Source organism: Bos indicus x Bos taurus, chromosome 22, assembly GCF_003369695.1.
Source record: "Bos indicus x Bos taurus breed Angus x Brahman F1 hybrid chromosome 22, Bos_hybrid_MaternalHap_v2.0, whole genome shotgun sequence".
Taxonomy (NCBI): Eukaryota; Metazoa; Chordata; class Mammalia; order Artiodactyla; family Bovidae; genus Bos; species Bos indicus x Bos taurus.
This window is the reverse complement of record NC_040097.1, coordinates 46,038,657-46,056,422: the sequence shown is the minus strand read 5'-3', so window position 1 is coordinate 46,056,422 and position 17,766 is coordinate 46,038,657. Positions and strand designations below refer to the sequence as shown.

At 40.7% G+C, this 17,766-nt stretch overlaps 1 protein-coding gene across 9 annotated transcripts in view; it reads left to right on the top strand.

The window, feature by feature from the left end:
* Positions 1–17,766, top strand: part of NKTR (natural killer cell triggering receptor) — a 53,539-nt gene that overhangs the window by 32,005 nt on the left and 3,768 nt on the right. For 8 of the 9 annotated variants that reach the window (XM_027523291.1, XM_027523290.1, XM_027523294.1 and 5 more), the window contains 4 exons: positions 622–3,504; positions 16,097–16,192; positions 16,579–16,635; positions 17,084–17,188. In XM_027523291.1, the coding sequence (XP_027379092.1) occupies positions 622–3,504; positions 16,097–16,192; positions 16,579–16,635; positions 17,084–17,188 (3,141 nt within the window). The remainder of the gene's footprint in view (positions 1–621; positions 3,505–16,096; positions 16,193–16,578; positions 16,636–17,083; positions 17,189–17,766) is intronic. The other variant, XM_027523293.1, reaches the window with a different exon arrangement.

Genomic DNA, 17,766 nt, shown 5'->3' with positions numbered 1-17,766 from the left:
ATAAGGTTATTTTTTAAAAAAAGAAAGAAAAAGAGGATTGTCAGGAATTCCCTGGTGATCAAGTGATTAGGACTTGGAGCTTTCACTACCAGGTCCCAGGTTCCATCCCTGGTCGGGGAACTAAGATCTCACAAGTCATGCAGCCAAAAAAAAGGGAGGCTTCTCTTAAAGTTTTGGCAGTTATCCTGTATCTACAGAGAATCAGCAAATTGTTTGGGAATTTGATTTGACTCCCTCAGAAATTATTCCTGGAGGCAGAGCATTATTGAGCAGATCAAAGCCAGGAACGTGGTAGGTGAGCAGTGCTTTTGTAATTAGTTGGTTTGCTTTTCAAAACTATTTTCCTATCAAATTTGAAAATTCCTGATTTGACTCTGGAAAAATCCTTTTGTAAGTGAATCTGTTAATAGTTATTTCTTTGAAGTTTTATAATTTCAGGACCAGGCCTATCAACTATTTGCTTTATCCTTCCTACATGTGCTTAAAGCATTGATAGAGTTAGTACTTGGTTGTTAACTAGGCTTTTGTTGATGCCTAGTATTGACAACAAATGTGTTTTAATTTTAAAGCTTAGAAAACATGCTTGTACATAACTGCCTGCATATTATGTCCTTTTTATAGGTTAAGTGATCCCTCTTCAAGCCGATGGGATGAAAGGAGCTTGTCCCAGAGATCCCGATCGTGGTCCTATAATGGGTATTATTCAGATCTGAGTACAGCAAGACACTCTGATGGTCACCATAAAAAACGCAGAAAAGAGAAAAAGGTTAAGCATAAAAAGAAAGCTAAAAAGCAGAAACATTGCAGAAGGCACAAACAGACTAAGAAAAGAAGGATTGTTGTACCGTCTGACATAGAATCCTTAAAATCTTCAACCCGACGAGTGAAATCCTCATGTGATAGAGAAAGGAGATCTCATTCTTCCTCGTCTTCATCTCATCACTCGTCCAAGAGGGATTGGTCTAAATCTGATAAGGATGACCAGAGCTCTTCAACGCATTCCAGCAGAGACTCATACAGATCAAAATCTCACTCGCAGTCTTATTCTAGAGGAAGCTCAAGATCAAGGACTGCCTCAAAATCTTCATCACATTCTCGAAGTAGATCAAAGTCCAGATCTAGTTCTAAGTCGGGGCACCAAAGAACAGCATCAAAATCACCAAGAAGAACAGCCTCTCAGTTAAGTGAAAATAAACCTGTTAAAACAGAACCTTTAAGAGCAACAGTGACACAAAATGAAAATGTTGTAGTACAACCAGTGGTGGCAGAAAATATTCCTGTTATACCACTGAGTGACAGCCCCCCTCCTTCAAGGTGGAAGCCTGGGCAGAAGCCCTGGAAGCCCTCTTATGAACGAATCCAGGAAATGAAAGCTAAAACAACCCATTTGCTGCCCATCCAAAGCACTTATAGTTTAGCAAATATTAAAGAGACTGGTAGTTCATCATCCTACCATAAAAGAGAAAAAAATTCAGAAAGTGATCGTAGTGCTTATTCAAAATACAGTGATAGAAGTTCAGAAAGTTCACCAAGGTCAAGGAGCAGATCTTCTAGGAGTAGATCTTATTCCAGATCATACACAAGGTCTCGAAGTTTAGCTAGTTCACATTCACGGTCTAGGTCTCCCTCATCTAGATCTCATTCACGAAATAAATACAGTGACCATTCACGGTGTAGTAGATCATCTTCATACTCTTCTGTTAGCAGTGATGATGGGAGACGAGCCAAGAGAAAATTTAGATCCAGTGGGAAAAAAAGTTATACCTCAAATAGAAGGCATAGCAGCAGCTCTGAAAAAGCACTTCGTAACAGATATGTCAAAGGCAGAGCCAAGTCTTCATGTCATAGAAAGTACAGTGAAAGCAGATCATCTTTAGATTACTCTTCAGACACTGAACAGTCAAGTGTTCAGGTTACGCAGTCAGCCCAGGAGAAGCAAGTCCAAATGGAAGTGAATAATAAACAAGAGAGAAACAGAGATGAAGACAAATCTAGGCCTGAACGGGAATGCCCTCATTCAAAAAAAAGAACTTTGAAAGAAAATCTTTCTGATCACTTTCGAAATAGCAGTAAGCCCAAAAGGAAGAATTATGCTGGGAGTAAATGGGACTCTGAGTCAAATTCTGAACGAGATGTAACTAAAAACAATAAAAATAGTCCCCGGCCATCTTCTGATAAGGAGGAAGGTGAGGCCACTTCGGATTCTGAGTCAGAGTCTGGTGAAATTCACATCAAAGCCAAACCCACAACTAAGTCTTCAGCAAATACTTTACTGCCTGATGGTAACAGTGCCTGGAAATCAAGCAAACAGCACTCCTCAACCTCTGATTCTGAGGAATTCTATTCCAATTCAGAAAACACTAGAGGAAAGCCACACAAGCATAAACACAGCTCAAAGGAAAATATTAAAAGGGAACACACCAAAAAAGCAAAAGAGAAATTAAAAGGGAAAAAAGATAAAAAGCACAAGACTCCAAAACGAAAACAAGCATTTCACTGGCAGCCTCCACTAGAATTTGGTGAAGAGGAGGAGGAGGAGATTAATGAAAAGCAAGTTACTCAGGAGGCGAAAGAGAAAAAGCAAGTTTCTGAGAACAGTGAAACCATAAAAGAAAATATTCCCCAAACTAAGAAGCCCTGTGAAGACAGCAGCCTTTCAGGTAAACATAGCACAACAGTGTCATCAGATATTGATCAGTCTACTAAAGATGGTGTTAAACTCAGCACTTCTCCTGTAACCGTAAACACTGATGAAAATGTAGTCCGTTCTCCCCCAAACATTCAGCATATTGAAGAGAGCATCCCAAGCGGAGCAGAGGATATGCTACAAGCAGATGACAACATGGAGATTTGCACTCCTGATCGGAGCTCCCCAGGAAAGGCCGAGGGGACTTCCCCTCTAGGAAATTCAAGGCTTGATACCCCAGATATAAGCATTGTTCTAAAGCAGGATATGGCAGCAGAGTATCCTGAGGCAGAGTTGAGAAAACAGGAAAGCAGTATGTCAGAAATCAAAATGTTGGGTGAGATGGGCAAACAGGACAGCGGCTCTGCCAGCTTGACCAGTGCTGTAGAAAGTACTATAAAGAACGAGGTAGCTGAGAAAAGCCAGACGAGCCTCGTGGATAATAAATGGAAGCCCCTGCAAGGTGTGGGGAACCTTGCAGCACCATCTGCTACCACATCCAGTGCTACGGACGTTAAGGCACTGACTGCTATGCCTGAAATGAAACCACAGGGTTTGAGAATAGAAATTAAAAGCAAAAATAAAGTTCGGCCTGGGTCTCTCTTTGATGAAGTAAGAAAGACGGCACGCTTAAACCGGAGGCCAAGAAATCAAGAGAGTTCAAGTGATGAACAGACACCTAGTCGAGATGGTGATAGCCAGTCCAGGAGTCCAAGTAGATCTAGAAGTAAGTCTGAGACCAAATCAAGACACAGAACAAGGTCTGTCTCCTATAGTCACTCAAGAAGTCGATCGAGAAGTTCCACATCATCTTATCGGTGAGTGTTACTCTCTTTTTGTCTCCCAAGCAGAGTCCGTTACCATTTTGTTTGGAAGAACACCAGAGTTAGGGACAAGACCACTGTTTCCAAATACCTGGGAGGAAATAAGGAGAAGGCTTGTGCTATGTGACTCACAGAGCAGACTGAAGACACAGGGAGTAGAGATTTCAGGGGAAGAAGTTTGGGCTCAGGGTAAACAACTATTGCTGTTAGTTAAAGCTCCCTGGTATTTGCAATGCGTTGCCATGATAAGGGACAGAGTCTCCATCTTTAAAGGTGTAAGCCCACTCTCTGCTATCAGTCATACCTTAGAAGGGAATCTTGCATTTACTGCTGGGGACCAGCCTCAGCAGAGTCCAGGGATACCCTCAAGATGAACGGCATCGGCGAATGAATGACACGGGGAGGCCAAGCTTCAGTGAGCGAGGCCCATAACTTTATTTTCAAAAGGAGCTTTATACCCTGACTTGTACATAGAGGAAAATGAAAGATGCAAGGTCATGCAGAGTCAGCCCAAACACTCCAGCAGTTTTGCCCTTATCGAAACCAGGGTTTTTTTCTGTATGCCTTTCCATAAACAAGGGTCTTATGCTATGTACATTATCTTCTGGCCTGGAGGCCTGTTGACATTTTATGACCCTTTTTTGATAAAAGGTTGATCAACCAGAAAACTTGTTTTCCCTTGAAGTGTTTTTACTTTATATTTCTAATCTGTGTCAGCCTCAGAAAGTACTAAACAGTTATATTTTCATGGAGCAAAGGTACAGTGGGTCACAACAAGGAAAGAACTTATTAGCTCAAAGGTCTGATGTGGTTAATACCAAGGCTACTACTTGTTTTTCTTACATTGCAACTACATTAACTAATGCACTCCCAGGTGCACAAGGGATAAGGGATATGGGAACTTGGCAGCAAGCATTGGCCCAATAATGAAGCCCTTTACCAGTACTATTCTAATAATTTTTCACCCCTTAAAGGGCTCTATGCCCATTAGGACTTTTAGAATGTTTAGGCTTCCCGTGCCTTTCATGGTTGGGAAGTTGTGAACAATCATGTGCGTTAGTTGTAAGAGTAAGGAAAAACCTGTGAAGCAAGCTAGAATGCCAACAGAGGGGTTAGAATAGAAGTATTCCTTTCATGCCCAGGAGACTTATTAACTTAGAGTCCTAAGTTGATTTTCTCGAGAGAAAGGTGGTCGGGGATAGCCCCCTGCTAATATCAGAAGAGTGGTTGAAAGGCATAATATAGTAAACAGTAGACAGACAGATTTTGGTTTCGGGGTAGATGCTCAAGCAGGTCCAGGGAATCCCTCGAGTCCTGATCTGCCTTTGCCTGTCAGGTCTTCTCTGTATGACCTTTGTCATGGGTGGGATCTCTCGTGGGGGCTCCTGGAACATTTATGGAATATGTAGGATTTAGAAATCAGTAATTTAACCCTCCATTTTATACGAGTGGAAGGTGAGGGCCAGAGAGACCAAGTTGGCTGCCCCAAGACATGCATCTAGTTGATCTTTATTCAGGGGGCAGGAAATGGTAAAAAAGTGATCATCTTTTGATTGATTGATTGATTTTTGGTTCAAGTTACATCTAACTTTTGTCATTGACATAGACTGGATAATGCAGAGAATGAGCATTTTTACAACTGAAAAAAGTGATGGTGGTATGAAGTTAATAACTAATTTGTATTCTTTTCTTGTAAACTTTTCATGGTTTTTACCTCACTGTCTCTTACTCATATCCTTTATTATTTTGTGCTTGATTTTCATCACTTTAACTTGAAATAGACTAAGAATCTTTAACTTTTTTCTTCCTAGTTTTTTTTTCACTTACCCAGATTTCTTTAAAAATAGGAAATAACATTTACCATCTATAATAACCATCTCCCACTTACTCTTAAATTGCTTGCAGTATGTAGTCTGTGCCTTCCTCCTCTCATCTCACTCAGCTGACTTAAGATTTTCAGGTATTTCTGCATGGCCAGTGCCAGGGCATGTTTTCAGTCCTTCTGGAAGCACTCTGCTGGCTCTCCTCATCCCTCAGACCATTCCTGCTTTGCCGGGGACCAGCCCCGGCTGATCGAAGGAGAGACGGCATAGGCGAAGATCAGGATACGATAGCTTCAATTAGATATTAATTAAAGATATAAAGAGTAATAGAATAAGGATAACTCAGTAGGAAAATTCAGTGGAGAAAAGAGGCTGAGTAGCTTGGTTTACGCGGGAGACCAATAAAACTTCAAGACAAGAAGTTTGCACCACTTACGTAGGCCGCAGGCGTCCTTCCATTCTCCCGAAGGAGAGGAGACACTGAGGCCTCCCCGGTCGGATCTTAGAAGCCCAGGCATAATTAGTAAGCATGGTGGGTTCCGCGCTCCAGATGGAGACTCAGCCAGAGTGAGAGAGAGAGCGACATGGGGAGACCAGTATTTCGAGAAACTGATCCCAATTCTTTATTTTCCAGAGTCTGTTTTTATACACTGCGATGTTATACAAAAGTCACGTGGGGACAGCAGTCCTGACTTTTATCAAAGTCAGGTGCTTCATACAAATGTATACAGAGGTCTTAGGGGTGTTACATCATCTTCTGGCCAGGGGGGCCTGCTGACAATTTACGACCCTCTCCTTGTGACAGCAGTCAGTCAATCAGGACACTTATTTCTCCAGGGCTGATTATTCTCAAAACAGAGGCCACCCAAATAAAGTTACATTCCTACAGGGTGAGGGTGTAGTGGGTTTTAGTTAAGGAAAGAATTTACTTAGCCTAAGGTCTAACGTGATTAATATCAAAGGTTAATTCTATATATTCATTAATGTGTGTAAGGGCAGGGGATGTGGAGACTTAGCAACAAACATTGGCTCAACAAATGAAAAACCCTTCACCAACACAATTTCTAATCAGCCCATTATACTTATACTAATAGTTTTCTAACTTCTCTAAAGAACCTGTTTTTAGAGGGTTTAAAGCATCTCGTGCCTCTCACGGTTGGGAGGCTGTGAGCAATCACATGTGGCCGGACGAGCCTGTCAGGCAGGCCAGAGAACCTTCAGAGGAGTTTGTAGGTTAAAACACTCTTATCACGCCCAGGAATTATTATAAACTGGAGCTCTAAGTTAACTCCTTCTCCGAAAGAGGTGGTGGGGGACAGCCCCCCGTAAAGTCAGAGGTGTAGGTAAGAGCACAAAGTAGTAAAGTAGGCAGGCTCTGGTTATGGGGTAGACGCTCGAGGATTTCCAGGGGGACTCCTGAGGCTCGATCCCGCCTTTGCGTATGTCGAGCCTCCTTCCTCATGACCTTTGCCATGGGCGGAGTACCTCACTCTGGCCCCCAACATCTCCCCCTTTTTTATTTCTTAAAACAACCAGATGCAGCTCAGTCGCGAGCTTCCGAATGCTCTGCCAGAGAATCCTGACAATACAAGGAAGAATGATTATGAGAAGTAGGATTAGAGACTAGGGATATTAGACAGAATATTTTTTCCAGAAATAAAGTTAGAGATGGTGTGAAAAAAGTCATTAGCTGCTCCAGCGGCGGTAAAATCCAGTTGAGAGTGTTCCAAGGTCTGTATTTGATTATGAAGTTTCCCTAAGTCCAGGCCAATATCAGAACTGTTACAAACACCTGAGATATGATTTTTAATCTTTTCCCATTCATAATCTGTCTCGTTTACCTTCAAAGATGTCACGCATATCCACCTGTAATCAGCGTGGCATGTCAAAGCCATCTTCACCTTTAAAGCCTGTAACTCAGTCCCAATATGCATAATTGCTTCTTCTAAGGCGTCTACTCTCATCTCTAATTTCCTATCTATAGCTTCCTGAGTTGCTAGACTTAAAGAGACATTTTTAGACATAGCATCAACATATTGGGCCGTATGCACTTGTTGAGTCAATGATACTGCTGCCGCAGTAACAGAAGTAATTGTTGCTATCAAAGCTGATATTCCTAGGATAAGCAAGACCACAAACTGTCGCGATCGCATTAAATCCTGCAGTTGTTGTAACACAGTAAGACCATAGCTATCATACAGGCACCATAAGATAGGATGGGCATTGTAACACCACAAAGGAGCAAACATTACATTGAGGGCTTAAACAAGATGAAAGCATACATTGTTCACAAGTCACTACGTTAGGTCCACCTGAATAATTCATGCCTACATTAAGTTTGTTGGAGTCATTAGTAAAAAGGAAAACATTAGGCAAGGGTGGATAAGCTAAAACAGAATAAGTAGAATTATTTTCTGGTTGGAGTTCACGCTGCAGCTGCCCTGTCAGTCTCGCCGGGATCTCGATGTTTATCTTGTCTCCCCTGCTGGCCGGCGCCGCGCTGGTCTGGACGGCACTTTGTGGGTGCACTCTCTTCTCTGGCCCTCACTCGCTGCACAAACTTCTTTGCTCTAGGTCGCGGGGTGCAGCGAGGAGGGTGCGGGGCGAGGCTGGAGGCGCAGAGGCGAGAGCTGCCTAGTGGGCGGGGCAAGCGAGTGCGCGCCGCGAACCTGGCCTGTCTGGAACCCAAATTGGTGAATCTGCGTCCTGTGGAAAAATACAAGCACATCCTCGACTGCTAGTTAATAATGGGTCAGGACCCTTCCATTGTCTGGAGAGGAGGTCCTTCCATTTGACTAATGGCTTTGCATTCAATTGCTCTGGGCACCAATGGCAAAGCATTGCAGTAGTTCCGGCGGAATCGGCATTTAAAATATTTATTACAAAAAGAGCAAGTTGCAAGATTTGATGGGGAGAACTATACCTAAACTCCCCTTCTTTTAATTTTTGAATTTGAAGCTCTAATGTTTGATGTGCTCTTTCCACAATGGCTTGTCCCCGGGGATTATAAGGGATGCCTGTATTGTGTTTAATTTGAAACTGTAAACAAAATTCCTGAAAAGACTTAGAAATGTAAGCAGGAGCATTGTCAGTTTTCAGAGCTTTTAGCAGGCTCAAATATGAAAAACAAGTAAAGAGATGTTGTATTACATCTTTAATTGCTTCCCCTGTATGAGCAGTTGCAATAATAACATGAGAAAAGGTGTCTACAGTTAAAGAACAAAGGACAGTTTTCCAAATGAAGAGACATGAGTTACACCCATTTGCCAGAGTACGTTAGGTTTGAGACCGCGAGGATTAACTCCCGTAGGTAGACTATTATAAACAGTGGGGCAATATAAGCAAGAACGCACAATCTCCCTAGCAGTTTCTCTGGGAATTTGGAATTGATATTTTAAGGCAGCAGCATATTGATGATGAAGTGAGTGAGAGGCTCTGGCCTCCTCAATCACAGTAGCTACTGTATTTCTGGTTAAGTCAGCCAAAACATTAAAGGCATTGAAAGGGCCGGGCAATCCGGAATGAGCCCGAATGTGTCCAGTGAAAAATATTTTATTTCTTTTCCACATTTGTTGCTGTAATTTAGTTAACAAATGAAATATGGTAGTTTTATTTTTAGACAAAAACCACAGTTTCAATGTGTGGAAACAACCTGACAATATACTGAGAATCAGAATAAAGGGTAAATTCTTCATCTGCAAACATAGCAGAAGCCTCTATGACTGCTGTTATTTCAGCTCTTTGAGCTGAAGTTTCCCGTGTTTCTAAAACCTTTTGGTGATTTTTAGTAACTATGGAGGCTTTACCATTTGTTGACCCGTCAGTAAAAACTATTTGAGCATTTGGAATAGGAGATTGTTTACATCTGACAGGAAAAATAACTGGATGTCTGGATATAAAATTCAGCAAAACATGCGAGGGTAAATGATGCAAAAATTTTGACCAAAATAATTTCCTACGGCAATCTGCCAGTCCTCATCAAACATTAGAAGAGCATCAAGTTGTTCCTTATTATATGGAATTACAATTTCTGATGGCTCTTTACCAAATAATTCAATGTTCCACTTTTTTCCTTTTCATATCAAAGTAGCTATCAATCCCGGATAAGAAGCCGCTACCTTTTTAGCTTGGGCGGGGAGATGGACCCATTCTAGGGGGCCGTTTTGCCATAAAACCAATTTTTTGTCTGGCTACCCCAATTACACCTATGGGGGTTTTATGGCAAAGGAATTGTCAAGCAGTTGTCAATTTAATTTTTAAAATTTACATTTAAAATTTTGGGATATGTTAATTTAGGTCTAATGTTTAGTTTAGGTCTCTGTATAAATTTAAATAATAAATGCATAACCTCCTTATCTCATTTTGGTATACAGATATATCTAAATGCAAAATGTATTTATATGTGTATTTATACATGGCAACAAGTATAAACTTATTGACATAATCAATGTACTTGAATTAATCTTTATAATTAATATGTTAATTAATATATATTACAGCAATACAACACGTACACAGCTAATACCAACCAACACAAACCAATGTACTGCAATAATACATGTCACACATATATAATTATACAGTATATAGAACATATATCATCACAGCACATCAATCCATACCAATTAATATCAGCCACACACATTATATTACTGCAATATACATTTGATTATACAGTACATGTATAACATGCATATATACTATACATATTAATTATATACAAATTAATTAAGTATAGATCTATAAATAGAATTAGATATACCTTTATTATATTTTATTTATACCCATATCTAATTAGGCAAACTGCAATTAGGCAAATATATTTATATTATGTATTTATAATAATATATATAGTATTGTTAATTGTACAGCCTGTTGATAACTAAGAAATTGAGAAAACCCTTCTCTGAGTATCTCCTATTTGAGACAGCATGTCCCTCCCCCATAGGGTAAAGGGGAGCGTAGGAACTACGTAGGGTTGGAAAGTTCCACAGGTATCTTCAAACTGCCAATCTAACATTTTTGAACTTTTAACTACTGTGGGGGCTTGAGGGCAAATGAAACAAAATTTGACCCCTGAAATCTATCAGGGCAACTTGACAATCATCACTATTTTGTAAAAGACTTGCAGTTGATCCTTATTGAGTGAAATTATTATATTTGCTACTTATTTTCTAAAAAGTTCCACACTTCTTTTTTCCTCCTTTTATAATTAATTGTGCCACCAAGCTGGGATAAGATAAAACTATTTTTCTTGGGGTCACTGGTAGATGGAACCAATGGGCCTTTTTGTCATAAGCACCCTGTAGGTGTATGTTTTGTGGCAAGAATAATTTAATCTCATCTTTTGGTAATATTAATCTTAATTAACTGATCATTTAAAGTCTCATACACTTCAACAAGAGCTAACTCTGTCTCATTAGTCAACTTTCTCTTAGAACTGGAATTAGGATCAATTTTTAAGCAATCAAATAAAGGCTTTAAATCTGCAGTAGTCAGTTTTAAATGTGGGCATATCCAATTAATGTCCCCTAATAATTTTTGGAAATCATTTAAAGTTAGTAAACAATCTCTCCACAGCTTCAAAGGGGCATTATCAGTTTTTTAAAACTTTTGGCACACCTAAATATGAGAAGCAAGTAAAGAGGTGTTGCACAACATCTTTATAAGCTTCTCCAGTTTTTGTTTTGTAACCTAAATCTGGTCTATAGCTTTTTAGATGACAAGCAACCATCTAATCTTTGCTTGAATACTTCCAGCAACAGGGAACTCACTACTCTTACAAGGTTTTAAACTCTCCCTCACCCTTTTTTTTTTTTTTTTACAGCATTCTCACCCCGCATACCACTTTCTCTAATCTCACCAACTCATTTGGGCCAGGAACTGGGCCAGTCTTTCCCAGCAATGTTAAGTGACGTCTGTTCTTGTGTCTAATAGCCCTGACAGTTTATTTTCTTGAATTAAAAGATCTTTTAAAGGCCTTGGAGCTGTAATTTCCTGCACCCAAAAGGCTAGATCACTAAATCCAAATGTTCTGTGGCTCCTAGCCTGAGAAGTCAAGGTTTTTTCCTGTCTGATAGCTGTATTACTCTTTGACCTTTATTAATTTGCACAGTTTTAGTAGGCGGTGAGGTCAAAACTTTAATTTCTCAATATAATCAGAATCTACTACACCATACACCACCGAAATTTTCTTTTTCTTTTTATTTACTTATTTATTTATTTTCTTTCTTTCTTTCTTCTTTTTTTTTTTTAAAGAAAGCGAGCTACGCCCTAGCACAAGTCCTACAATGCCCTCAGGTAGGGGGCCAGCCACTCCCGTTGGAATTGGAGTAACCTCGTCAAGGGTTAATATTGTTGCTAAATCCCCTTACCGTTTGGCTTTTCTCTTAGCCTGGGTGAGACCCCCCTGAGGGGTCTGCATATTGTGCATGCAGTCTGTTTTAAAAGCTCCACTGTTTAAAAAACTTTTTATCTTTTTCAGGCTTAGGCAACACTTTGAGAGGCTTTGGGGGCAAAGTGGGGAACTCTTGGGCCCTGGAAGGCGCAAACGGAGGCGGCGGCTATCGCCCCAAATCAGAAAGTGGTAGATAAGCTTTTTTAAAAGTTTGCGCAGAGGGGGAGGTAGCTCGCCAGGGCGTCTGGCCACAGTGTCCTGTAAGTCCTCTCCTCTCTCCTCTGCTGATTTTTTCTTCCTTCTACTCTTTAAATCTTTCTCAAGTTTTCTTTCCCTCACTCTATCTTTTTCCTTCCTCTTCTCTTCTCTTTTACTTTCTATCATTTCCTTCTTGTTTCCCTCTTTCATTCTCCCTTCTTCCTTCTTACTGTCTTCTCTTTCTTTCGTTTCTTTTCCTTTACTTTCTTTCTCTCTAACTTTTTCTTTCCTCCTCCCTCTCTTTCTCTCTGTATCTCTTTTTCTAACTTCCTTTTTTCCTTTTTCTATCTTGCTGCATTCCCTGATTTCTTCCTCCTCCGTTCCTCTCTCCTTTTCACTCTTTAGTTCTTTTTCTATCTTTAGATCTTTCTCTATTTTCTTTCCTTTTTTCTTTTTCACTTTTTTTCTTTTTTCTTTTTCTTTTTCTCTCTCTTTTTTTTTTTTTTGCTTGGGTGAGGCCCCCCTGAGGGGGTTTTCTGCAAGGAGCAGGCTCTGTATATTGTGTATTTTTTAAAAGCTGCTTTGTTTAAAAATAAAACTTTTTTATCTTTTTCAACTTTAGGCAATGCTCTGGGAGACTTTGGATGTAAACTGGGGAATTTTTAGGCCCTGGGAGGTGCAAGCGGAGGTGGAGTAGTCGCCTTAAATCAGAAATTGTTGGACAAATTTTTAAAGGTTTGTGTAGAGGGAGAGGGGGCTCGCCAGGGCGCCCGGCCGCAGCCTCCTGTAAGCCCTCTCACTCCTCGGGAGGTAGAGCACAGTGTCCCTCCTCTTCCTTGTCAATGGCAGAAAATATGATCTGCGCAGAAGGTGGAGACCCACTACCATCCACCGCTATAGCCTCTCCCATAGGTCATCCCCACAGCCTCATGACGAGGATCCAGAACATTTTTAATCATATTTATAGGATAAGTGTTTAGTTGTTTTTTTTCACCTTCACCCAAGTATCTAAATTAACAGTAACTTCTTTAACAGTTTCAGATTACTTGTATAAAGAGTTGCCATTCTTAGTTTCAGTGTTATCCATGTCAGAAAGTTAAACATAATAGAAGATAAAGCTTTTAGCTTTCAAAAGATCAGGCTTTTCTTTGGCCTTTTAACTTCAGAAACCATTTTTTCTCTCTAACTCTAACTCTTTAACACTTTCAACACTTCCCACTCCTCTCGCCCTGTCTATCCTACAGGGGGGTCCGCGGCACCCTTGAGTGGGGTCCTAGCCGTCCCGAACATTGGAAGAACAATAGGGCTGATGGCCCAGATTGTTCCGGGGGAGGAACAGTAGGCTGATCGCCCAAACTGTTCCAAGGGAGGAGCAGTAGGGCTGGTGACCCAAACTGCTCCGTGGGGGAACAAGAGGGCTGGTGACCCAGTTGTTCCGAGAACGGGGAGCAATAGGGCTGATGGCTCTGATTGCTTTGGGGAGCTTACCTTCGAAAATCCCTGTCTCGGGCGCCACCTGCCGGGGACCAGCCCCGGCTGATCCAGGGTACTCGAAGGAGAGACGGCATAGGCGAAGATCAGGATACGATAGCTTCAATTAGATATTAATTAAAGATATAAAGAGTAATAGAATAAGGATAGCTCAGTAGGAAAATTCAGTGGAGAAAAGAGGCTGAGTAGCTTGGTTTACGCGGGAGACCAATAAAACTTCAAGACAAGAAGTTTGCACCACTTACATAGGCCGCAGGCGTCCTTCCGTTCTCCCGAAGGAGAGGAGACACTGAGGCCTCCCCGGTCGGATCTTAGAAGCCCAGGCATAATTAGTAAGCATGGTGGGTTCCGCGCTCCAGATGGAGACTCAGCCAGAGTGAGAGAGAGAGCGACATGGGGAGACCAGTATTTCGAGAAACTGATCCCAATTCTTTATTTTCCAGAGTCTGTTTTTATACACTGCGATGTTATACAAAAGTCACGTGGGGACAGCAGTCCTGACTTTTATCAAAGTCAGGTGCTTCATACAAATGTATACAGAGGTCTTAGGGGTGTTACATCATCTTCTGGCCAGGGGGGGCCTGCTGACAATTTACGACCCTCTCCTTGTGACAGCAGTCAGTCAATCAGGACACTTATTTCTCCAGGGCTGATTATTCTCAAAACAGAGGCCACCCAAATAAAGTTACATTCCTACAGGGTGAGGGTGTAGTGGGTTTTAGTTAAGGAAAGAATTTACTTAGCCTAAGGTCTAACGTGATTAATATCAAAGGTTAATTCTATATATTCATTAATGTGTGTAAGGGCAGGGGATGTGGAGACTTAGCAACAAACATTGGCTCAACAAATGAAAAACCCTTCACCAACACAATTTCTAATCAGCCCATTATACTTATACTAATAGTTTTCTAACTTCTCTAAAGAACCTGTTTTTAGAGGGTTTAAAGCATCTCGTGCCTCTCACGGTTGGGAGGCTGTGAGCAATCACATGTGGCCGGACGAGCCTGTCAGGCAGGCCAGAGAACCTTCAGAGGAGTTTGTAGGTTAAAACACTCTTATCACGCCCAGGAATTATTATAAACTGGAGCTCTAAGTTAACTCCTTCTCCGAAAGAGGTGGTGGGGGACAGCCCCCCGTAAAGTCAGAGGTGTAGGTAAGAGCACAAAGTAGTAAAGTAGGCAGGCTCTGGTTATGGGGTAGACGCTCGAGGATTTCCAGGGGGACTCCTGAGGCTCGATCCCGCCTTTGCGTATGTCGAGCCTCCTTCATGACCTTTGCCATGGGCGGAGTACCTCACTCTGGCCCCCAACACTGCTTGAGTGTGGGCTTCTCTTCTTCCTCGGGCTCTGATTCACGGCAAGCCCCAGAGAGCTGGTGAATTCTGGCCTTTTCTCTCTGGGTTCATATTCTAGATGCAGGTGCCTGTTTAGCTTCTGCAGTCTGCTGCTGTCTGCTCATTGTCTACCTGGCATTCACCCTCCGATAACTCTGAGCTGTTGGTGGTTCTGGTCACTGTCATCTTCCTTCCTACCCCTGCATTTGGAGTGGGTAGTGTTTCATTTCAGAAATGCTGAGAATTTTGCTCTTAAGTTGAGCAGCTCACAGGTGGTAGATTTGAGATAGCTGAACTGTGCCTCCCTATTTTGGTTACCCACCCGGGCCTGACTCCCCTTCTGGCCTGTGAACTTGGTGGAATCAAGGACTGTTTGCTACTCATCTTTTAGCCACCTCACAGAGTTACCCTGTAATTGTTTGAGTAAATGACTAGAATCTTATGAGAATAGAATGTCTTTGCAAATAAACTGCACCTGTCTTCCAGAACGTAAGTATATACTAACTACAACCTGTAAAGATATTACGTAAGGAGCATATACACAGGGTTATTCTGATCCTGAATGACAGGTACAAACTAAGAGGAAAAGGTTTGGGAGCCAAGTGAATGCAGGGTGGGGGCAAATTTGCATTAAGTTTCTTGTTTGTTTTATTAAATATTAAATAGGTATAAATTTTTTAATGATTGAGGTATAAAACATACAAATGATTAAGGTATAGAAAATAATTTTCTATCTTAAAAAATAGAGCTTTGACATAATAGAGCCCAACCTGAAGCTACCCTACTTTCTCTCTTCTCTCCAAGAGTTAAATATTATTCTAAACTTCTGTTATAATATTCTTGTTTTTCTTTGTTGTCTTTCTATAAATGTTTCTATCTATATATAATGTTTTTTGTTGTTTTCAAATAGAATCCTTTTTTTATATGTATAGATGTTCTACATTTGCCTTTTTCACTCAACATTATGTTCCCAAGATTTAACTGTGTTGATACATGTAAATGTAGTTAATTTTCCTACGTTAGGATATTTCAGTATATATCTGTGAATTGTTTTAAAACCCATTCTGCTGTTAATAAGGATTTGGGTTGTTTCCTTTTGCTGGTATTACAGAAACGGCTCCTGTGAACATACCTGTATCAGCCTTTTCTGTTTTTTATTTATTTCATTCTGTTCAGTTTAAACTCTCATTAGCCATCTCTTGTCATACCTGCTGTGAGGAGTTTATGAGAGACCTTTCCAAAGACCTTTCCTCTATTGGGTTTTCCCACTCCTGCCCTACTAGTAATTAATCTTAACAGCATAATGAGTTAATATAATTATATTTTTTCCACTCTTAATTGTAGATCAAGAAGCTACTCTAGAAGTCGGAGCAGAGGGTGGTATAGCAGAGGCCGCACAAGGAGCCGGAGCAGTTCCTACCGCAGTTACAAAAGTCATAGGTGACCTCGTGAATCCCACCCTACAATGTGGTTTCCAGTCTATCTCCCTGCACAGGCAGAGTGGAGTAGCTGTTGAAAAGGGTCTTGTCATTGCTCAATACCAAACCAGTGTCCCACCTGTCTTCCCCTTCCCCACCCAGTTCTTTTCCCAGTGACTTTCTTTATGTGCACCTCATAGAAGAATTGTGTAAAACTTAAACCTTTCCTGTGAAACCCAACAGGCTTTAAAAAAAAAAAATCCAGTATGCTTTTAATATGAGAAATGAAATAAATATAGCTGCTGGATTTCATTGTGTTTTCTCCTTAATGGGTAAATAAATGCCTAGATTTTTTATGTAGCCTGTCCTGATCCACAAATTGATGGTCCCTCATGTGGTTACTCTTAGGACGTCCAGCAGGAGCAGATCCAGGAGCAGCTCCTATGATCCTCACAGCCGGTCCAGGTATGGACAGGGCCTGGGAAACCACCCCTTAATTCCCTTTTTAAAGGTGTTGTATTTCATGGGAAAACATGTCTTTGACTTTTTAAAACAGTTTTTATTTGTTGACCCATTTTTCTCTAGTGTCAAAAGTGATAGTTGATGTCAAATTGTAATGGCAGGGGTTTATTGACTATAATTGCCTATAAGATGCACCAGATTCAATTGAACTAACTCAGTGTCAACTTTGTGATATTTTTCAATGCAAAAAAGAAATTAACGTTTTTCTGTTTAATGTGGTAAGTCGGATTTGGAGCAGTTATTAAATGTTTCCAGTACGTGTTATGCACATAATGTCTTCATTCTGTCATATAGTGCCCGTGTTCTATGAGGACACTTAAGAACCTAAAAAGAAATGGGAGTATATGAATATTTGAATGGGAAAATTTAGTGTTTGTTATTGCTGTTAAAGCAGGTCCTACACTTACGATAGCTACTATAGCAGAAGTCGGAGCCGAAGTAGAAGCCAGAGAAGTGACAGTTATCACCGAGGCAGAAGCTACAATAGGCGATCCAGGTGGGTCTCTGTTCTCTCAAGCACTGTAAGTTATTGCGGGCACTTGGGGTATGGGGCGATAGACTGCTATAGCAGAGAAAGCATCATCTTCTAAGGACAGAAATTCTTCTTTCTCTTCTTGAATTTCTTCAGTCCAGAGGCAGTTACTGAAAGTGGGCTTTGTATTAAGAGTTGCTGGGTAGTGTTTATTGGTTGTGTTTAAACATTAAACATTTAAACATGTTTAAATCTAAAGTGCATTCTTAAATATTCACATATCCTTGGACAAAGATTTCTTTTGGAAGGAATAGAGAGAGAAGACCACTCAAACTGTGGCCCATTCTTTACGGTTACTTGCTAGAAATAACAGCCAATTTGTCAGTGTTTTAAATTTTAAAAAGGTAGTATTTTTTTTGTAATATGTAATAAAATGTCATAGTCACTTGCTTCAGTAGCAGGATTTGTGGCTTATATGGTTAAAAATGTCTTTTATGTGTTAATATATATTCATAGATATGTTTTATATAACATATAGTTATTGCAGAAGTCTTTTTGGTTACTTTTTGTGTATCTCTTTCCTGGTGGCTTCTGGTCTTGCC